The following is a 23,482-nucleotide window of genomic DNA, read 5'->3' on the forward strand; positions in this document are numbered from 1 at the left end:
CTAGACCTCACCTGTGATGAACACGATCCCATATACCCCCTGAACCTGAATGGAAGTTAGATTCAGGGCCAATCAGAGCAGACTGGGCTTTCTGGAAGGCTGGGCTTAAAGAGACTCTAGAACGAAGCGTTTCAGGCAGAGGCTGAAAATAGGAGTCTCAATAATGGCGTTGTGAGAAAATATTAAGGATTTTTGGACACTACACCAACAGTTTATAGTAGAAATCCAAATTGCAATGTTGTACCTGAAAATGAGCATAACATTTGACCTTTAGTCTTTGCCCTTGTTACCCAACTTATCTTTCTTTGTTTTATTTTTCTTGTTTACCGCCTTAACCCACCCTTTCTTTCTCCTTACCCTCTGATGTCTCCCTTCTTTCCATCTCCAACACCCTGTAGCTCCAGCCATGACCTCAGCCACTCCCCCCTCCTCTGAGGGCTCGTCCCCTCAGAAAATCTGCCACTCCCAGACGCAGACTGACGTCACCAAGCCGCTGCTGGGCTCCACGGGGGGGACTGAAGCTGTTGGTGCTGGTGGGGGAGCAAAAGCAGTTCTTGAGCCCAATGCTCTGAGAAGGAGGCGCCGCGTTCTATCCAAAGACGGACGGAGCAACGTACGCATCGAGCACATTAGCGGGCGAGGGGCACTGTACCTCCGTGACCTCTGGACGACCTTCTTGGACATGCAATGGCGCTGGAAGTTCTTCCTCTTCTCTGCCACCTTTGCTGGGACCTGGTTTGTGTTTGGAGTGCTCTGGTACCTGGTGGCATTGGTGCATGGAGATCTACTGGGTAAGGAGGATGGTGAAGCCTTATAGGGCAGAGTTGGAGAAAAGTTATCGAATTTGATTAAAAAAAAATTCTTAGAAGGTAATACAGTACATGCCCAAGCAAAACACAGCAGCACAACTGATATTGGTTTAAAGCCATACTAGCGGCATAGTTTTTATGAATGGCAATGACAGTCGGTCTGTGGACCCATTGGTCTACTGAAATATCTTTAACTATTGGATGGATTGCCATGAAATTCATGGCCCACAGAGGATGGAGTGTATTTACTTTTGTGATTCCATGTGCCCCAAAGAAAAAATAAATCTCTGACAGCATGAAATGCCAAGATCAGAATTAATAACCCATATTGGGTTTCCTAAGACCATTGAGGACTAATGTTGAAATCATTTGATGACAAGAAAATGAAGTAAAAGAAAAAAAACGTCTTCTGGATTTTTTGTAAAATTATTTAAGGACCCATTTTGGGAACTAGGAAATCATGACGATGGACACATAGGGAATAGAGCTTTGCATTGCAGAGAGAGCATGAGAGAGCATGTTTCTCGATAATTTGATCACACCCTAAAACTCAAGATCTTTTTTCTTCATCCCTCCTCCAGAGTTTGACCCACCCTCCAACCATACTCCATGTGTAATGGAGGTGAAGACCCTGACAGGAGCCTTCCTCTTCTCTCTGGAATCTCAGACAACAATTGGCTACGGTTTCCGGTGCATCACAGAGGAGTGTCCCGCCGCCATTATCCTGCTCATCTTTCAGCTGGTCATCACCATGGTGATGGAGATCTTCATCACTGGCACATTCCTTGCAAAGGTAGTCAGATGTCACTATGCAAATTATACAATGATCGTCAGGGGGCCCAGTACTGTGCAGGCATACAATTTCCCACTAACTTTTAGTCTAACAACTTTTCTTTTATCTATATGTTCGTGTAATTTCTCTCTTCAATCTCCTATTTTCTGAGCATGTATCTGTATATTTCTGGTCAGATTATCTTGAACAGAGAAAGCGGAAATTCGTGAGAAGTGTTAACAGTACGTAGAAGTATCCATCACCACCCATACCTGAACATGTTTTCCTGCTCTTGTAGGTGGCCCGTCCCAAGAAGAGAGGCGAGACAGTGAAGTTTAGTCAACACGCTGTTGTCTCAACTTATGAGGGTCGGCCTTGTCTCATGATCCGAGTGGCAAACATGCGCAAAAGCCTGCTGTTAGGATGCCAGGTAAGCAAGTCGCTTTGATAAAAACCATACGCTTTTTAAAAGCGCTGTTGTAATGTCAACAATATATAGTAGGTTTAAGTTTTGCTTGCGTAATAATCAGACTGGTATGAAATGAAGTTAAAGACCACCCATTGAGTGGCTGAGCCTGTGAGTCAATGCTATGTTTAAGGACACATCACATTGGATGAAGATATTGGCCATAATTGCAGGTATTAAACCTGGGGGCTTTTGGTTACAGGATGCCTTCTGCAACCTCTTGGCTACATTTACTGATTCCATCTTGGCTCCCAGGTGACGGGAAAGTTGCTTCAGACGTCCCTGACAAAGGAGGGCGAGACTGTGCGGCTGGACCAGCGCAACGTGCCGTTCCAGGTGGACACATCCAGCGACAGTCCCTTCCTCATCATCCCGCTGACATACTACCACATCATTGACGACAACAGTCCGCTCTGGGCCTGGGCAGCAAAAGGTAGATTATGCAGTTGCATGGCAGTTCTGATTAACATATAAAAAAAATACTTTAAAACATGTTTTTTTCCCCCCACACAAAGCGTACAAAGTATAACTGTAGTTATCATTTTAGAGTAACTCGTTCTTATACAACTAAAGGACCCTTTACTCCAGGGGTGCCCACTAGGTCGATCGCGTGGCATTCTTAAAAAATAAAAAATAATTATTTATTTTTTTACGATGAAAGAGCGAACGAGCCGTGCGAGCATGCGCCGACGTTCGGTGGAGGGAGAGAGGACACCACTTTCTATATTGACATACAGTACATATCAGTTTGTTAGCCAGTGAGCTAACCAAAGCTAATCCAAGTCAAGGAAGTGGAGAGGCTTCTGCACTGTGACAAATTCTACTATGTAAAATACAGCCAGAGAGAGGAAGACTGTTCAGACAAACAGACCACCACATATTCTAGTGGGACAGAAGTGATCATTGAGAAGGATTTTTTTTGTATGACTATAATTCTGCCTTTAAGATAAACCTATATGCATTTGTGTATATTTCTTGCTCTTTTAAATTAGAATTGCTTAAGCCTTCCTAGCCTAATACATAACATCACCACCAACAAAAAAATGTATAACAATTATGATATTGTATCGGACAGTATCGGTATCGACCGATATCCAAAACCCAGATATCGGAATCGGATCGGAACTAAAAATAGTGGATCGGTGCATCCCTAGGTTCATGCAGTTATGCAAGGTACACCAACTTATATTGTACATTCATTTTCAATATGTTTAAATAAATATGTACAGGCTTGTTTGGTTTGCGGTGCAGAACTTTCACTTTTATTTAAGTATTTTATTTATTGGAGACTTTGGTTGTAAGGCAAGGCAAGGCAAGTTTATTTATATAGCACAATTCAGACACAAGGCCACTCAAAGTGCTTTACAGGGGCAAGATTAGAATACATAAAACACATTATAAAACATTTAAAAGCGAATAAAAGCAGGTTAAAATGGAAACAAAAAAGTCTTCAGACTCGATTTAAAAGAACTGAGAGTTGCAGCAGACCTCAAGTTTTCTGGGAGTTTGTTCCAGATTTTTGGTGCATAATAACTAAAAGCTGCTTCTCCTTGTTTAGTCCTAACTCTAGGGACTGTAAGTAGACCTGTCCCAGACGACCTAAGGGCTCTGGACGGTTCATAACGTATCAGCATATCAGTAATGTATTTTGGCCCTAAACCATTTAGTGCTTTATAAACCAACATCAGTATTTTGAAATCAATTCTTTGAGTGACAGGAAGCCAGTGTAAAGACCTCAGAACTGGGGTAATGTGATCCACTTTTTTGGTCCTAGTGAGGACTCGAGCAGCAGCGTTCTGAATTAGCTGAAGCTGTCTGATAGATTTTTTTGGAAGGCCAGCAAGGACACTGTTACAGTAGTCAAGTCTACTAAAGATAAATGCAGCACTTTTCTATACTGGAAAATATCTTTAGGCTGCAATTCTGCACACATTTTTCCTCTTAACTGAGAACCGTACCGTACAGAACAGAACCGTGACTTAAAAACCGAGGTACGTACCGAACCGTGACTTTTGACCCCTAATAGTAGGTGGTAGCTCACTTTGACTTGGTCATTTTAAAAGTAGCTCACAAGCTGAAAAACAGTGGGCACCCCTGCTTTACTCTATACAGATTAATTGCATTGGGTCTTATATTACTATTGATACACAGTATCCCTATATATGTACTTTCGTACCAGCAATCAACTCATAACAAACGTTAGAATGTTAAGAAAAAAAATCTTTATTTGAAATCATTGTATGTCTCTTTCGAATAACTGTACGCACATCCAGTCTGTATGTAGGTGTATTGGTATTTACAGTCATGTGCTGCATGCTGGGCTGCCTCAATCTGTCCAGAGTTGGCCTGGTTTGGCACTGGAGAAAAAGGGTTTCTCTGGCTGGAATGTGTTAGAGAGATCGCCAGAGACACCCCTCATTAGAGCACAATGCTGTACAGTCCGGGGTGCTGACACGAAGCCCGCACAGATCCACTTACAGCAGCACAGACCTCTCAGCGCTCCAAAGCCTAGAAGGCCTCAGCACTGACGGACTGTGGCCGCTGCCTTATTTATACTCACACAGCTTGTTTTCATTTCTCCCCCTTGGCCTCATAGACACATTTGATTGTCTAGTATTGTTATTTCAAGCTTCTTGACTTCCCTGTGTGTGTGTGTGTGTGTGTGTGTGTGTGTGTGTGTGTGTGTGTGTGTGTGTACCCTCTATGCTCTACCTTTACAATCTGCCCTGTAAATTCTTTCATATCTTGCCTTTTTTCTTTAAGTCATCATACCCTCGTCTTTATGATCGGCCTTTCTGCAGGGAATCTTGAACTTCCCGTTATTATAACTGTAGCCATATTTAAGAGATTATATTACAGGGCACATAATACTGTCCACAGTAATCCCCCATTCTAAGTGCCTACTGTAACAGTAGCCGGTTTTTGGTGCCAGCTCCCCAGTGTTGCTGCATCTGAGTGGTTTCCTGTCACACATCCAGGAAGTGATGCCTTAAAGCATAGCTCATAACATAAAAAGTGTAGTAAAAAACAATGACTATACATTATAATCATGTTTGGTTATATAAAAAAACAATTGATGGAAGAAAATGGGGTAGAATAACTTAATTTGTCATTAATTTCATCAAATGTGAAGGGTTGTCTATTTTTTTTTATGTCTTGGCCCTTTTGATAGGGTGGCAACCTGTTTGCATGACTGAGCATGCTTCTGTATGTACTCTTTCTTTGAACCGAGCTTTAGAGTTCCCTGCAAAGCTTGCTTTTATATTCTCAACGTGCACTGAGTCGGCGGGACATTCAGCAGGGAATAAGACCACTGAATAGGGGCTTCCAGTGCAACTGTGTAAATCTTGCTGTCATTATGTGACTGTGAGTCACTTAATCAGGAGAGCAGGACACTGTGGAGAGGCATCTAAAGGAGAGGCGCCATGGCTGTCCAAACCACTGAGCTAGAATATCACCACATTCATCTTAACCATTGTTTTTTACACTATGCCACACAAGGCGGACTAATCTAAATGTTTGTGCACACTGTGAGAAATTCCATCAATGACTCATTCAAATACTTGTTATTTCCTTTACTGAGGGATAACAAAAGTGTACTGTGGCTGATGATGACTAAAAAACTGCTTGTCCGTTGGGAAAGGTGCATAGGGCATAGGCTGGCAAGTCAAAAATAAAAAAGAATTTACCTGATTGTCTGGCTACATGAAAAGGCTATTTATCCTGAGATGTACCACACATTTCTTTACAAAATATAATGTCAATCTATCCAATATACTGTATGTCACATATAATAATAATAATAATAATAATAATAATAATAATAATAATAATAATAATAATAATAATAATAATAATAATAATAATAATAATAAACTTTATTTATATAGCACTTTTCAAAACACAGTTTACAAAGTGCTGAACAGATAAAAGCACAATAAAAACAAAGAGCATAAAACACTTATAATGCAGAGACAATAATTAGCAATGTGACAACAAAAGGATAAAAGACAGGAATAAAAACAAAAGGCAGGCTCAAATAAAATCTGGAAAAGCTCTCCGATAAAAGTGGGTTTTGAGGAGAGATTTAAAAATGGGCAGTGACTCAGCCAACCTAATTTCCTCAGGCAGGTCGTTCCAGAGCTTCGGTGCCCGTATGGAGAGGGCTCTGTCCCCTTTAGATTTGAGCCTGGACACTGGGAGGAACAGCAGTTTACTGCCTGAGGACCTCAGGCTACGTGACGGGCCGGCACATACGGGACTAAAAGGTCTAGGATATAGTCTGGGGCCAAGTCATGTAGGGCTTTAAAAGTAATCAATACAATCTTAAAATCAATCCTAAAACAAACGGGAAGCCAATGTAAAGGCGCTAAAACAGGTGTGATATGGTCGTATTTTCTAGATCTTGTTAAAAGCCTGGCAGCTGAGTTTTGGACAATCTGTAACCGTTTCATTGTTTTTTGGTTAAGGCAGGTAAATAGGCTGTTGCAATAATCGAGTCGCGAGGAGATAAGAGGATGTAAAACTGTTTCCGCATCACTGAGATTTAAAATTGATCGAATTTTAGAAATGTTCCGGAGTCGATAAAAACAAGATTGTACGGTCTTTGTGACGTGTTTCTCAAAGCATAGGTTACTGTCAAACAGGACTCAAAGGCTTCTTGCAACAGGCTTTATGTTATTAGACAGGTCACCAGTATGTGGCAGTATTTGTTGTAGTGATATCACTCAAAAAACACCAAAGCCATGAGGAGAAATCAGACTATCACCAGAGTTAATATGATTCATCATCTGAATGAATATTGAATTGATGTTATGCCATGAAAAAAGCTACATTGTCATGTCAGTCCATGATGATAGATGGACATATATTTTAGAGCAAAGTTGAACTTGTGAACCAACCGGCCAACCCAGAGCCGGATGGAGGCATGCCCCTAGGGATGCTGGGACCGCCCACAATAGGCCAGATTAGAAAATCCCTCAATGAAGTTTCTTGCAGTGTGTTGTGAAACCTGGTGTTTTGGCCCTGGTGGGAGCGGTACTGGGTCTGGGTTAGGGTAAGGACTGTTTAGACAGATGACTTGAGTGCATGAGTCTTCATTCTGAGCGAGGCCTGTTGACGCAGGTGTGTGCTTGTTTGAATGCATATGTCTTCCAGTGTGTCCTCTCTAGCGATGAATGACGAGTTTGTCCTGTGTGCTTTTTAAAGATATTAAGCATTTTAAATAGGAATGTTTGGAACACAGCTTTTACCCTGTGTTGAAATATGAGACACAAACTCTGTATGTATGTGTGTGTGTGTGTGTGTGTGTGTGTGTGTGTGTGTGTGTGTGTGTGTGTGCGCATGTGTGAGATCCGGTCAAGTGTTTTTGGGGTCAGCCTGTAAGTGGGGAGTTTTTTATGTTTTGGAAATTTCAGGATGTGCGTGGTGTTCTTGGTAGTGTTTGTGTGTATGTGTGCGTGTGTGTGTGTGTTTGTGTGTCTATGTGTGTGTGCATGTTGGTGTCTGTCTTTCCTTACCCACACATATACAGTAACTGTCATTAACTGAATGAAACAATCTCTTACCAAGTTGATTTGACCTCCTTAATACAATGCAGGCTGAATATGATGAGAAGGCAACTATAACCACGTGCCTAAAACACTTAGTATTACAGCTTTTAGCATGTTGGCAATGGATTAAATCACTGTAATGTTTTTATGTAAAAGGGTCACAACCCCAAAGAGAATTACCAGCACATGACCTCAACTTTATATGAAGAGTTTTACTTGATTATAACTAGTTTTCTGCCCCACAACTGTGTTCTTATCAACCCTTTTTACAGCTTTACGAACAGTGGCCTTGAAGGTCCAAAACACAACGACATCTCAAAAAACACATTATTTCACATCCATTTGACCCATTGCCGACATGCGTCGCATTAAATACAATTATTAGAGTAATTATTGCTCCATCTCCGCTGGATGTGTCAATAAGCAACTGTTTGCTAACACGCTCGCCATCTCATCTTTATAAATAAGTTCATAGCTCAGTATTCTATGTTGGGTTTCAGCTTGTCATGCTGCCCCCAAGTGGCCAAGACAAATTGTGCTTTGAAGTGGTTTCTTATGATTGAAGCCATTTCCTTTCTGAAAAGGATGAAAACATATGTCGTTCCTTGGCAAATTATAGCTTTTAAGTTTGTTTTTTAACATCAGATCTCCTCTGTTTTTCAGGTGGGGGCTGGACGGATCCAGAGCTGGCTGACTTTGAGCTGCTGGTGATCTTGAGCGCCACGGTGGAGCCGACCTCCGCCACCTGCCAGGTCCGGACATCCTACCTCCCGGATGAGATCCTCTGGGGCTACGAGTTCCCCCCCGTGGTCTCCCTCTCTCCCTCGGGAAAATACGTGGCCGATTTCGCCTTCTTCGACAAAGTGGCCAAAACCAAAAGCCCGCTCCACTTCAAGCAGGGCCTCCCACCTAGCCCCCCGTCCCAGGCATCACGTCACCACGGCGGCAAGGAGAACGGCTCGGACCCGGAGAAGATGCGACTGGAGGAGAGCTACAGGGGTGAAGAGAAGGGGCGAGGGAGGGGGCGCGTCAGAGATAAAAGCCCACTGAGTGTACGAATAAGCAATGTGTGAGATAAGAGAGAGAGAGAGACAGGAAGAGGTTACGGAAAGCTGATGTGAAACTGAGATGAGAAAAAAATAGACAAGCTGCTCAACAGAAGAAAAATTGCACATAAGTTCTCTCCCACTCGTACACCTGTGCGCCCTTCCACCGCACACAGACACACTGCCAATGTGCCTCTTTAACCACAAGTCTGTTGACAATATCCTAAAGGTAACCGTCTCTGCGACAACTTCAAAGGGAGCAGGTTACAAACGCAACATGTACAATTGTAGAGCACAACATCAAGTCGACGGTGGAGACATTTTCTAAACTTCTGTTTTGAAAAGGATTTACTGTAAGTGGAGGAGTCGATGACTGGGAACTTGATTTCTATCGGAAACAGGTTCAAATATTCTCACCACGTCTATAGAGTTTTCACCTGTTTTAAGAAAATAAGAGCTCAATTTCAGACAAATTGGGTTGATAAGAATATTTACGCAGTGAGGTTGAACATCTGATGTGGATGTTACACACTGAATCACAGTACTGATGTTATTTATTTTCTTCCTTTTATATTAATAAAAGGAAGAAAATAAATAACTAATAATGAAACTAATAATGAAATACCTGCAACAGGTGGTGAAAAATACTGGAAAACCATATTATTTTTTTAACGAAGGATTTTAAAGGAATGTATCATATTTCATTTACCCAATAGTTTCTAACAACATTGTTACTTGTTACACCTGAACATATCGGGTTCTTTGATATGAATGTTTTTCTCTTGTTTATTTGGGGTAGGTTTAAATATGTTTTGTAATATTACTAAAAGCACTTTAACCTGAAATAAAAGTGGCATTTGGCATGATGGGAATAACTGAACTAACTCTGATACTTAATGCACTGTAATACATTATTAAATATATGTGGTTATGATTGGGATTTGTATGTGCTTTTATGGGTTATTTTGTGAGTGTGATATTACTGTTTGTATGAAACTTTTTTTCTTAAATGTCATGTATGAGTGTGTGTCAATGTACAGTGGATAACAAATATTTTTCCTACATTCATTTCTGTATGTCCTGACATTTGCTACAAAGCTCTGCATTTTCAATGTACCATATTAATTGTCAATTCAAAATGTTACTTCTGTAAAGAGCAGTAGACCCATCATTCTTTTTTTTTAAACAGTGGTAATGACATTTTCTGTGGTTCTGCCAATATGTGTCTAATCAACTGCCTTTTTTGTATTAGACGAGTTCATGAATTTGAAAAAAAAAGGATATTTTTCTCTTTTTACTCTGAGACGCATCAACATTAATTCAAATTCTGGTATTTGTTCAAGATGACTAGTTAAATTCCTTTATATATGGTGACAAAAAATGAGACGTGAGACAGTGATGGAATGAGGGTCATAAGACTTTTTTTTTTAACAAAGAGGTAAATGGCTAAGAACTTTTTTCGCTACTCTTAAGTGTTTCTGTTTGACTGGCCAGCAAAGTATAAAATGATATAATTTGCAATATATTATACACCTGATGATCTGGTCACCTGGGTATATGTGCTCATGATAACACAATGAGATTAAGTGCCACTATTCAAATGCTGCTCCAGACCAATGAAGTCCAATGAAATACTGTAGATTGAAAATAACTGAAGGAATTTCAATATCTACGTTTGGTGGGAAGTTGTGCTTGTATACTGTATATATGTATCTCTCTTAATACTGGAAGTTCATTGGTCTAACTTTTTAAGTAAGATTTTTTTTAAAGTGGTTCATTTAATAAAGGCATTATTTACAACATTTATATGTGTGTGTGCATGAATCAACACATACACTTGTGTATTGATGTAGCATATGTATATAGGTAAAGAAGGTATTCTGTTTGGACTGTTTCAAATACAAACCTGTTGTCACTGCTATGTCTTTGATTTCAAAGCTGACAATTGCTTGACTGACATGGTGTGAAAACCTCTTCCTACATCCTGCACCGGAAACCCCATAGCATATGAGGCATATAGCTTTTGAAACCCACACACACATGAACGTCAACCAATGCACCTGAAGCCAAACCATGACCAGAACTTGCCTAAACTTGACCCCTAACACAGACCATTGATAAGAAAAATCTGCATTTTACAGTTTGGGCTGGTCTTTAGTGTAGTGCGTGTCCCTGAAAGTGACTTAAGTCACACACACACACACACACACACACACACACACACACACACACACACACACACACACACACACACACACACACACACACACACACACACACACACACACACACACACACACACACACACACACACACACACACACACACACACACACACACACACACACACACACACACATACACACACACATTTATATAAACAAAGATATGAGCACTAGACCATTTAACCATGACAGCAAACATCTGAGAAGTAATGCATGGATGCAGTTTGGTTTCAGCATTATAAATAGAATGATTTAAATAAAGTAAGGATCAATGCAGACTTCATAAAAATGCGACTATATAAATGTAACATTACAGCAACAAACACATCTCAAATGAGGCAAACAAGGAACAGTGAGAAGATAAATGGATATTTTAATTTGATTATAAAGTCTTCATATTCACCTGAATTTAAACAAATGACTCATTAGTTCTGATTCGTTCGTACGTGTTTTTCTTGACAAGATGAAAGCTCTACCGCTTCCTGTTATCTGGCAGCTGCCACCCTTGCTGTGCTACAGTTCATCTGTTGTTTCGCTGCAACAATAACCATTTAACACTCTGTGACATTTGGCGCAAAGAATTTGGAGCGGACTGAAAATGGTGTGGTTTCTTCTGCATTGTTGGATTATTGCAGGTAAAATTAACCGGGTTCTTTTGTCGTTTGCATGTGGAATCGCAGAACCAGTTTATATATCTTATGTTACTTTTTCTGCGAGGTTTCCTGAAGAAACGAGCTGTAGCAGTTAAATGCAGTAAAGCCTCGTTTTGCATGCTTTGATTTAGGAAAGGTATTCATTTTAGAGTTCTGACAAAGTTATTTAGTTAAGTTGCTCTTCTGTGATAAAATGTATTCATTTAGCCATTGTGTTCATGGTTCTCATGAAAATGTACTATTTTTAAAGATAATATGCTGTAATAATGTTCTGAAACGTCTTTTTAAATAAGTGTGCAATGTTTCTTTTTAGGGTTCACAGCAGGGGAACCAACAACGTGGCACTACCGGGTGAAAAACAGCACATTATGCCTACAAGTCAAAAAATCACCACCATATAAAGATGGTAGGTGGAGTTTTAATAATAACCTTATTGTTATTAATAACAAAACCACACCCCGCTTTCAAAATAAGGTGGTTTACAATCCAAAGAACCTTTCGTTGTGTATCTACAAACTGACTGAGGAAGACAATGGCACCTATACCGTTTCAATAACTGATTCTGACTATCAAATATCAACTGAGACCTACACGCTAATTGTTCAAGGTAAGTTCTAAACAGTTACTTGTCTTTAGCCATATCTCCTCCTTTTCTGTGTGTATATTTCATTATTTAACATTTCTAGGGAGTCCTAACAATACAAAGTTCCAGTCTTCAAAATAGCTACATTTATAATAAGGAGGATATGGCTTGAGCCTTCACATGAATTTGGTGTTATCAGAGTTGGCTGCTGACAAAGGTAGCATAGGCACAAAAAATAAAATGATAAAATACATACATACATACAAATATGTTTACATTAATTTATTTCCCACAAATTCATTCGGACATCATTGATTGAAAAAGGCTGAAGCGCAGGGCAGGGAATATTTTTGCCTATCCTATGTACTTTATAATATAACCAAGAATATCTGCAGCAAGAAAGAGAAGAACATTAAAATTCACTCTAAACTTCTATAAATTACATTTTTGTAATTTTCCTCTGTAATCCTTATTCTGTAACTATGAGAGCGACACAATATAAAGTTTTCAATGAGATCAGTCCACAATTTCACTCCCAGAACTGAAAATCTGTATTTTACACTGATTCTCACTTTGCATGTTTAAAAATTCACAACCCGCTTAAATTATAATTTCCTTCTCTTGATTTAAAAAAAAAATCAATGCAATACCAACAGGAAGGCTATTATTCCCAGCTTGAAAATCAGTTCCAGTGTTTTTAAAAACACTATCTACAATTTTTGATGTGCAGGATTCTATAAATAATGGGATTAGTAGGTTCCCGTTAACAAGCTTTGTTTATTACTCTAATAGCTGTTTTTGAAGTTTAATTTTCGGGTTTATATTGATTTAATATACATTGTATTGTTTTGTATTCGTCAGAGGGCTGTATCCTAGTCCTGTGTAGACAAGTTTTGTTGATGTTGAGATTAGTTCTAGTTGCCACCAGAGGGTGCTAAAGACATATTTACTGCCTTTTCATTTATCTGCTGTCGGGTGGTGGTTTACAGAAGCTGTTCCCAGACCTCTCATAATGATGTCAGTTATACACTCCAACCTATCTGCTGGATTCTGCAACGTCTCAGTCACCTGCTCCATAGGGGACGAGTGGGTGCGCTCTTTCTGCGACAAAGAGAGCTGCAGCACTCCTCAGAGATCAATCGGGGAGGTCAACTTCACTGTTTTCACTGATAACAGCACTATTGTCTGCCATGCCAACAACCATGTCAGCACGAGCAATGTTTCTAAAAGCTTTGAGGCAATATGTAAGTATTATCGGATGTTTTTTTTAAGTTAATGTGTTAGTTGTTTTATCCCTCATTCTATGAAAGCTCATTTTAATTTGTTTCTTTTTTTGGTAAATTTTGAGCCACCACCTCATCCTATTGATATTTCAGTTTCTTGGATTATTATCTCTTTAAAGTGCCTTAATGTCTTTCCAGGCTTTAGGAAATCTGAACCTGAACGTGAAGAGACACCACATCCACCCATTGTAATGATAATAATAGTAGTAACAGCTATTGCAGTTGGTGTTCCTCTCTGTGTATTCATTGTCTGGGTGGCTAAACGGTGCATTTCAACGGAACGTAAACACCATCAGGTAAACTGGATGATTTAAAATTAGAATAGTGTGATGACAAGACTGTACTCCTCTTTTGAGTGAAATCTTTTCAGACGGTTGCGAACCAACGACTCTTAAATATGTGAAATTGAGTATTGGTCGTTTGCCAGGAGGGGTCTTTTCAAAGTATGTGACATTCTGTTTAAAAGACTGAAAACACATTTTACTATATGATTTCTAGGCACAGGCATCTACTATTATAAACAGCGAGCCATTGGACGCACAGCCCCGACCTGTGCGTATGGACTCTACCTCTTCTTCGGATGAAGCTGAGGCGTCTTATGAAAATGTGGACGCCGCAGAGTCCAGCCAGACTAGCAGCCCAAGAGAGGAACTGGAATCCACGCAAAAGCAGAAAGTAGATACTGTCTACTGTTTTGTACAGATGCCAAATGCCTCCCTTGAGGGTGATGGCAGTAGAGCTGAAGAGGAACCCAACAATATACCACAGGCACCGACTTCACAGCCTGTGCCCCTGGGTGAGGAGGAGCCCCCCGCAGAGATCGACACAGTGTACAGTTTGTTGCAAAAGCCCAAAAACAAGATTTACAAAAGCCAAACCGATGAACATGACGAGTGAAATATCCTGTTAGAGAGTGATCTGTGAAAGCCTGAATAACATAAACGTAACATGAGAATTGTGCAAATATATATTTAGAGGAAACCTTGATATGGATTATGTAATTATTTTGTACAGTATTTTGCTGTTTTTCATTGTATTTTGTCACAACACATAAAATAAAACTCTTTATTTTTTATGCCATTTTATTCTTTACTTACATTACATTTGATCATGAACATGTATATAGTGTGTATTGCAAGGTAATTAACCTAAGAAAAAAACAAAATGTCTTCCTTTTCTTACTGAAATGTTCTAATGTTTAAAGGTGAAGTAAGCGGTTTATTTATGTTAATATAAGTGTTAAATCGTTCTTTATTGATACAGTGATCACTTACATAAAGTGCGCGTTTCATAAAGCCGATCTCTCAGTCAGCTGCTCTGCATGTAATCGGCAATCGGCAAATTAACTTATTGGAGGATCCCAACATTTTTATCCAATCACAATTGAGAACGCTACAAAGTGACACCCGTCTCAATCATGGTCTCACTGCCGGTGCACACCAGAGCAACAGATGGGTGAATGTTTATGCGCCTACAATGGCGGAGCAGGTAAAAATCCTTCCCAATGTCTGTTTTGATGGTTTTTATCATGTTTTATCACACTTATGGATCTGAGATGATGCTAGATAACTCGCTGCTTGAAGACCGCAGTGCATTAATGTGGTGACGTAGGGACGAGAGAGGGGACTGCTAACTGCAGTAACTGACAGGAAGTTAGCTAAAAGAACCATTCAGCTTACAGCACCTTTAAGAACAATAACTGACCTGAATTGAATTAGTAGAATTTCTCTACTAATTCAAACTTCTGGCACAATTGTACTGCATCCCCCTTGCTATTACAGTGGCTTATTTATTTTCAGGCTTTTGTTGCAAAGTAAACTTAACTGTACATTTCAGCTGTGATAAAGGTTGTAGTTCATCTCAGGATGTTCTAGAATAGTCTCCTGTGTGTCGCTGTCCAAGGTGCTGATCCTGATCCTGGCTCCCACATTTTTTTACATAAATATTGACTCACCGATAGCAAGAAATTCTGTGTTTTTTCTGGTTTTTATGTAGCCTGGAAATCCAGACCTGCCGCTAGGTGCTGGTAAATTAAATTCTGTTGTCTTTCTCATGAAGTTTCAGATTATTATTATGCATTGCACTTCGTTTTTTTCTTCATCTGTGTATCAGCACATTAGCTCTACTGTGAGCGTTGTAATGACACTACATTCTTTTTGCTATTACAGTAGCTTGTTTCTTCTCAGGCTTTAGTTACAAAGTCATCTTCATAGCACATTTCAGCTGTGATAAAGATTGAAGGCTTTTGTCCTGTTCATCTCAGGAGGATCCTAGAACATCCTCCTGTTTGCCACTGTCCAAGGTGCTGATCCTGATCGTGGCCCCCTCAGGGACACTGAGGCTGTCCTGGGTAATGACACCTGTTGTAACTGATGACGGTTACCATTACTGCTATTAGAAAATGCTGTTAACACTGCAGAGAAGGTTTTTGTTTTAAACACAATGTTATTTTAGGAAGTTCTGCATTTGTTGTTCTGCTTCTGAGTACCACTTTTCTGCTCATTTTCTATTTTATATCTGGAGTTCAGGGAAAACGTTGAGCTGATAGATTCAATTTACATTTGACATGTCAAATGTCAAACCTGGGAAACATAAGCACCACCGCTCCACACAAAAGCAGAGGCGTGAAATACAGGAAGCGGCCAATTGGACTGTACCAAGTTCCACTCCACATGGGGGGGTTACGGTTTTTTATTTAGAACATTTCTTATTTTCTATAAGGTGAAATAGTAACACTAGTTTTTTGGTACTTTTGTTTTTGGTTAATTAAAATATTTAAACTGCCTTCTTAACCGCAAAGCCACCAGACACCAATAGCAAAAAAGTTTTTTTCAACAGTTTCATCCTTGAGGAAACACGTTGAGTTAACACCAATGTGAATGGAAACAGGCAGTCTGGCAGGACTTTGGATCTCTCTATGCTGAAGTAACGCGTAAGGCAATGTAACTTTCTTACGTCTGTTTTTACATTTTATTCATATTGTGTGTGTGTGTGTGTATACAGTTTATGTATATATCAATAGGTCATTAACATATTTTTAAAATGACATCTACAACTATATCCATCTACAATGATAACTGTCCTTTAATGGCATTTTGATATTTTATTGTTTTTATTATTTGCTTCTCCAACATTACAATTTCACCTTTGTGATGAATAAATGATCTATCTATCTGTCTGTCTGTCTGTCTGTCTATTTCCTGTGTTTGGCGTTAAACCAATTCCACCACAAGGTGAGTTGAAAAGGTTAAGGGATGCTTTTCACTACAGTGGTGCAGCTTAATTTAGTGCTATAAGCTGAATGCATAGGGATAATATCAGATAAATATATTCTCCTTAAAAACAAAAACTTTGGACCTGTGCAAACCATTGATATGTTTTAGCAGTGGGCAGGAAGTGTAAGCATGTCATGGAATGCTGCGGTCAAAGAAACTGTTGTCCTCTGAGCTTCTTGTGAAAGGGAAGGAAGAAGGGCCAAGCTCTGATTAACGTGAAATGTAACTTCTCTTTTCTCTCTCTCTACCATATTTCTAATGATTCAATGTAAGAACATTTCTCAGAAGTGGAGCGACAGAGTCGGTGCTAGATGTGAAGATGGGGCCCACTTGGCTCTGTGTGCTAGGATTATTCTGTGGGTACATCTGTGACGTTTACATTTACTGGCTGTCATAGGCTAACTCATGTTTCTTTTTAATCATAAAATGATCTCTGGCTTTTGTGGATGACTTTGTTAAATGCAATTTTCAACTGAATGCATGTATTCTACCTATTTACAGAATATCATCACATAAATGTGTGATACCGTTTATCAATAAGCAATAATTTTTACTGATGAAACTCCAGCTGGATTTTTACTTGCCTTCATTTATTGTGTGATGACATTTTAATCTTTATTTTAGTGCTGAAAACACTCCAGTATGGACATGCTCAAGGTGACCAATTGTCTTCTTTTTCTGGATTTCAAATATTTACACACTCATTACTTGTCTCCTATTCATCACATACTCCATCACTGTTAATCCCACCCTCCTTTTGCAATTCTTTTTCCATGCCTGTCTGTTCTAGTCAATGTATCAATACAAATTATACAATCTTAACAATGACAATTAATGCAAGTTGTAGACTCTTAATTCAGGTATTTTTCCTCTTTGGGGCCTACAGTTTTTAAATAATTTTCAATCCAAATTCTCTTTCATATCTTCATTACATGTTAAATGGAAGACATACCAAAGGCTGAACTGAGCTATGACAACAGAAACATTTTGATCCTCCACCTACTTTTGTGATGAAATGTGTATGTGTGTGTGTGTGTGTGTGTGTGTGTGTGTGTGTGTGTGTGTGTGTGTGTGTGTGCGTGTGCGTGCATGTGTGCAGCTCAAGAGAAGTTATTCAGTGCACAGTAGCATTCAAACTGTACCTAAATATTTAATCACTTACAGATTCAAATCAAGAAACGAAAGAGTCATAATGTAGGCCACAGCAATTAAAAGTATCTTCTGCGGCCATGTTGCAGTTAGTTTTATAAGCACAACCAGAATTAGAAATTAAGTTATCTTTTCACTAAGGCATTTTAATTGTGTTAAATCAAAATTACAGTGAGTTAATTTGTCATGCATTAATTTTATATTTAACTGCAGACAGACCAAAGGCTCAGCTGAGCTATGACAACAGAGACATTCTAGCTCGGGGCAGTGTGACCCTGACCTGCTCTGTGAAGACTTCATCATCCACTTGGAAATACTTCTGGTACAGAGGAGAGAAAACTTCTGAGCCCCTGACCACACAAGATGTCTCCCGCTCACATGGACAAATCAGAGTTTCAGAGGGAGGAGTCTACTGGTGTAGAGGGGGAAGAGGAGAACCAGTTTACTACACAGACTACAGTGATTCAATTGGTAAAGAAAATAAATGGCTTCATGATATGGAATACAAAATTCTGAAAAAATACATTACATGATTAAGATTACATTTAACACTGAAAAAAATTATGTTTTCGATGTCTAACCTTTTTGTAATTTTTTATATTTGTGACTTTGATCATGCACAGTCATATACAAGGCTGTTGCAACTCTGCAATTCAGCTGGTCTGAGATATACTACGAAGAGACGATCATTCTTGAATGTGAGATTGAGAATGGAGGAGACACTGGGTGGGAGTATGAATGGTCAACAACCAGCTCAAACACACCTCCAAAACTCACTCAATCCAATGTTATCACGACTACCGTTTATAGTAGTGGGACCTACTATTGTATGGGAAAAGAAAAAGGGAGACCATATTCAACAGGATGGAGTAATCCCATCACAGTGACACTGTCAGGTCAGTTAGACTGCATTTTAGTCAATGTGAAAATATTGTGATTATCAACCGAATTAATTGTGTGTGTGTGTGTGTGTGTGTGTGTGTGTGTGTGTGTGTGTGTGTGTGTGTGTGTGTGTGTGTTAATGCAGCTCAAGAGAATTGATCATTCAGTGCACAGTAGCACTCAAACTGTACCCAAATATTTATTTATTTAAAGATTTAAATGAACAAGAAAGGAATAGTCATAATGTGACTATGAATGGAGAAGAAGTAGCTCATACAAACCTTCGAAGCAGAGTAAACACTTTGTTGTAAATACAGTGGAAATTACATGTGTAGGGGCAATGTGAAAAGTGAAAAGTCTTCAACAGATTGGAGTGATCCCATCACACTGACAGTGTCAAACAGTGCGTCACATTTCATTCAAAGTGAAGACTATACAACTCATTTAAGGTTTTTAAATGATTAAGAAATATTTAAAAAAATATGTTTTTGTAACTTCATTTTAGGATCGTGTAGGCTATCATTGTATTTGGTATTGTTTATTTGGAGATATATGTAGGATCCAAGTAGTGCATAAAATCCACAACAATATATTGTGATATGTTATACTTTCCAACAGATAAACCCAAACCTGTTGCCAGAGTGTCTGCATCATGGCCGACTCCTGGAGACTCAGTGACTCTCAGATGTGAGGTTGAACATCACTCTGAAGGATGGAGGTTCTACTGGTATAAGGCCGTTCCCGAGCTTTCATACAACTACTTCTCCTACAGCTCCCAGATGTTAACTGGCAGCAGCAATGGGACAGAAGAGGATTCCTACATCCTCCATGGACAGACACATACAGCAGGATATGCCTGCAGAGCTGGAAGAGGAGATCCAGTGTGTTATACTGAGTACAGTAAACCAAAGTTTGTCTGGTCTGGAGGTAGGTTTGTTTCCATCTTTTCTGTATAAATCTATTCACCCCTGATGGAGAAAATGTATTGATTGTGGTGACCTCATGATCTTTCCTGTATCACTTGATTCAAGCCGAACATTCTTCCTTTAACACTACTAGGGTATTTAAAGATCATAGATTTGGCATAAGTTCATTCTTTCCTTATGTCTTTACCCTTTACTTTTTTTATTTGATCTGAAAGTACGAGTCACCAAAAAGAGAGGTTATTTTTTCACCAAAATGTCTCTTTTTTTTAATAGCTACTTTTACTTTGGATACTTCAGCTTACTATTTTACTAAAATCATTGTTTTATTTATACAGCAGGCAGGAACACTTGTTTCAGATTGAAATACATACCAATCTCAGGCACTGGAAAAGTCAACAGTCAAAAGAGCAGGCATGTTGATACTTTATCATGGGTTGTTTTTTTCAGATTTTCATGCATCAGTGTCTCTTAAGGTGAATCCTGACAGAGTGCAACACTTCACCTCTGACTCTGTGTCCCTGAACTGTGAGGGAAACTCCACCAACTGGAGAGTGATGAGGTTCACTAAGGACAGATACCCTTCACACTGCTCTAGCTGGGGGACGATGACTGGATCCACATGCAACATAGACAGTAACTACAAGAGTGATGCAGTTTACTGGTGTGAGTCTGGATCAGGAGAGTTCAGCAACGCAGTCAACATCACTTTACAGGGTAAGTTTTATTTGTTTTTTAAACTGACATTATTTTAAACATGCCATTAAGTGTGTTCAATATATTGTGTAATTATGCTTTGTCCATCTACATTGAAGTACACTGATTATTTGATTTCTGCTTCATGATTTACTTAAACCATCCATGTAAAAAGCTCAAGATGTATATCATTGATGTTCCAAAAGATTGATTTATAGAAAATATTATACAATCAGTTAGAAAACCAGAAGTATTTTGCACTGCACTGAACTGACCCAGGTGCTGGTCAAGTAATGCCAAATATAAAAGGTTTATATATATATGTGTGTAGTTTTTAGGACCCAGTAGATGCCTGATGCTTATTTGATAAAAGGTTACTTGCACAGTTAGACACATAGCCTACTGTATGTTGTAGGTATACAAAAGAAAACCTCCGGTTTTATGATCGCTGAAAAATAAATGCTTAATGAGCTGAAAGTAAATTAAATGAAAAATGTAATGTAGATGAGTTTTACAAAGAAACATGTGATCGATTCCCTTCATTCCTAGTCCACTTGTTCTGAAGTTCTGCACCAGCTGATCTCTGATAATCTTTAACTGTTTTACAGATAAAGATATAACCCTGGTGGGCCCTGCCCATCCTGTTACAGAGGGAGATTCTGTTTTCCTTGGATGCAAATTGAAAAGTGGAAAACAGTTTGTTTCCAATGTGTTCTTCTATCGAAATGAGATTCTCATTCAAAATGATAGTACAAGCGATCTAAGTATCTCTGCAGTGTCAAAGTCAGATGAGGGCTTCTACAAGTGTCAACACTCACGATTAGATTCCCCACAGAGTTGGATATCAGTAAAAGGTGAGTAGGATTAAAACCATCAAAACTTATTATATTTTATTTAAAAAAGTGTTTTTGTGTGAGAAAGATAAATGGTCAAACATTTTAATAATTTGAAATAGCATTTGTTTCAACCATTTTATCCTGTTGAATTCAGTAAGAAAGTTTCCTTTTAAGCTGAATAAAGACTATCAGGGGTAATTTATTGCAAATAATGTCCTGCTGTATTGTGACAGGGTGTGTATATACTGTATATTGTACCATAAGTCTTACCTTTTGTATGAAAATATAACAGGGATTTTTACTGTGAATGTGTGTTGCTTGTAACTCCTGTCTTTCTATATTCAGATCGAGAAACTTACTATATAAGTTAAGTAACAGCTCTTATTTATTACAGCAAAGTCCAGGACCCAAAGCTCTTCCTTTCCAATCCACTTCACTGTTAGGCTGATCGTTGGATTCCTACTTCTTCTTATTGTTCTCCTCCTACTGTGTTACTACAGACGGTTTAAGGGTGAGACATTTTTCTTAGATGTTTCATGTTTCAATTATTCAAATTCCACAAATATATTCTGAGCTTGTGACAAAGAATAGCAGTATACCAACTTACAATATGAAACCATGTAACAGCAAATGTCTTCTTCACAGATCCAGGCTTTATCAGGTTGGTTCTACTCTCTTCTCTCATACTGAACATAACAGCAATACCTCACATGTTCCTTTTTAAACCTGTTGTATTTTGCTTCATGTCTAAGGCCGGTTCAGTCTGTGAGCACCAATCAGGACTTTGCCATGAGTCACATGGTCAACCAGAATGGGGCTCAAAGTGATGAACACTCTTCTCCTCTCTGCGGTGAGTTTTTGTTTCAATAAATGTTTCTGTAACATTTTATCAAGCATTATCGTCAGGGCAAATCTTCACGGGAAGTCCTAAAATAACATTGAAATGTGTGGGAACTGTATTGACAGGTGTACAAGGCTCTTTATGAACTTATTGGTTTTTCTTCACCTTCAGATGAAGTAATTCATTATTGTGGAAACCGTTATGCCGTATCAAATTAAATAAATCTATTGATTATTTCCCATTCACCCCTCTGTGAAGGTAAAATATTATCATGGTTTTAAACAATAGTATCCTAATAATTATAATCAAAAAATGTAAATTCAAATCAAATCTAAATCTGCTCTACCTTTTCTTCAGGTGAAGCCGAGGCATCTTACGAAAACTTGGATGCTGCAGAGTCCAGCCAGACTATAGCTGCCCAAGAGAGGAACTGGAATCCACGCAAAGGCAGAAAGTAGATACTGTCTACTGTTTTGTACATGTGCCCAATTCCTCTTAAGGGGGGATTGCAGTAAAGATGCAGAAGAACCCAAGAATATTACAACAGACGCCATCTTCAGAGACTGTGCCCCTGGGTGAAACGAGCACCTGGCAAAGATCGACACATTGTACAGAAAAATGTAATGTCACAGCAACCCCTACAGGCTAAACAGATGAACATGACGTGTGAAAGAACCTGCTAGAGAGATATCTGAAAAGTTAGAATGATGATACTGATATTTGTGCTAAGGTATATTTAAAGATAACCTTTTTATGAATTATGCAATTGTTTATTACAGTGTTTTGCTTTTGTGATATTTGTCTTTCTTCCAGAACAGACAGTTAAGCTCATTTGTATTTTGTGATAATTTCTTTAAAATAAAACTCTTTATTTTTCATACCATTGTCTACGTTACTTCATTTCAACCAAACTTGAAAAAATACTGCAATTTTCTAGTGTTTAAGAATACAATTTTAAACTAATTTTAAACTCATATTCCTTTTACTTTAGCACCTAAAACATCCTGCTTTGCTCAATTCCCAGTATTGATATGTTCAAAGAAACTCCCAACTGATTGCTTAAGGTTCACATCCTTATCATTGCACTAATAAGTGGGCCAGTTCTTTACATTTATTTATACAACACTTGCCATCCCCACCTCTTCCAGTCCTCATATCAAAGTGTCACAGATTTCTACAAACTCAAACTTCTGGCTCATTCTGTTGTCTTTCTTATTATGTTTCAGATCATCTATGGATTGCACTTTGACTGTTTTTTTTTCTTCACGTATCTGTGTATCAACACATTAGCTCTAGTGTGAGCGTTGTAATGACACTACATTCTTTTTGCTATTACAGTGGCTTGTTTCTTCTCAGGCTTTAGTTACAAAGTCATCTTCAGAGCACATTTCAGCTGTGATAAAGATTGAAGGCTTTTGTCCTGTTCATCTCAGGAGGATCCTAGAACATCCTCCTGTTTGCCACTGTCCAAGGTGCTGATCCTGATCGTGG

At 38.8% G+C, this 23,482-nt stretch overlaps 3 protein-coding genes across 3 annotated transcripts; all 3 read left to right on the top strand.

Annotated features, from left to right (window-relative positions):
* Window positions 1-403: 403 nt before the first annotated feature.
* On the top strand, window positions 404-8,672 carry kcnj10a (potassium inwardly rectifying channel subfamily J member 10a; the record flags this gene model as incomplete). Its single annotated transcript, XM_080051724.1, has 5 exons — window positions 404-791; window positions 1,391-1,602; window positions 1,880-2,011; window positions 2,303-2,480; window positions 8,245-8,672. The coding sequence occupies exons 1-5, from the start codon at window positions 407-409 to the stop codon at window positions 8,670-8,672; spliced, it is 1,335 nt and encodes a 444-aa protein (XP_079907850.1). The 5' UTR covers window positions 404-406.
* A 2,348-nt stretch (window positions 8,673-11,020) lies between these two features.
* On the top strand, window positions 11,021-14,431 carry LOC307269064 (uncharacterized protein). The gene is made up of 6 exons (XM_080051886.1): window positions 11,021-11,131; window positions 11,334-11,505; window positions 11,837-12,130; window positions 13,096-13,350; window positions 13,528-13,685; window positions 13,888-14,431. Exons 2-6 carry the CDS (start codon window positions 11,469-11,471, stop codon window positions 14,284-14,286), a joined length of 1,143 nt encoding a protein of 380 aa, XP_079908012.1. The 5' UTR covers window positions 11,021-11,131; window positions 11,334-11,468; the 3' UTR covers window positions 14,287-14,431.
* A 4,863-nt stretch (window positions 14,432-19,294) lies between these two features.
* On the top strand, window positions 19,295-22,570 carry LOC307269515 (uncharacterized protein; the record flags this gene model as incomplete). The annotated part of the gene is made up of 8 exons (XM_080052490.1): window positions 19,295-19,622; window positions 20,069-20,335; window positions 20,923-21,168; window positions 21,545-21,661; window positions 21,796-21,811; window positions 21,903-22,000; window positions 22,349-22,445; window positions 22,492-22,570. 8 exons carry the CDS (start codon window positions 19,295-19,297, stop codon window positions 22,568-22,570), a joined length of 1,248 nt encoding a protein of 415 aa, XP_079908616.1.
* Window positions 22,571-23,482: the final 912 nt, after the last annotated feature.

Source organism: Ammodytes marinus (assembly GCF_949987685.1).
Source record: "Ammodytes marinus genome assembly, chromosome: 23".
In the NCBI taxonomy this organism is placed as follows: Eukaryota; Metazoa; Chordata; class Actinopteri; order Uranoscopiformes; family Ammodytidae; genus Ammodytes; species Ammodytes marinus.

Bases quoted from the DNA above. Each gene is read 5' to 3' on its own strand.
- LOC307269064 (XM_080051886.1), top strand. From the start codon at position 11,469: ATGGTGTGGTTTCTTCTGCATTGTTGGATTATTGCAG. The intron at 11,506-11,836 runs GTAAAATTAACC...GTTTCTTTTTAG, and splicing joins GCATTGTTGGATTATTGCAG to GGTTCACAGCAGGGGAACCA. The intron at 12,131-13,095 runs GTAAGTTCTAAA...GGTGGTTTACAG, and splicing joins CTACACGCTAATTGTTCAAG to AAGCTGTTCCCAGACCTCTC.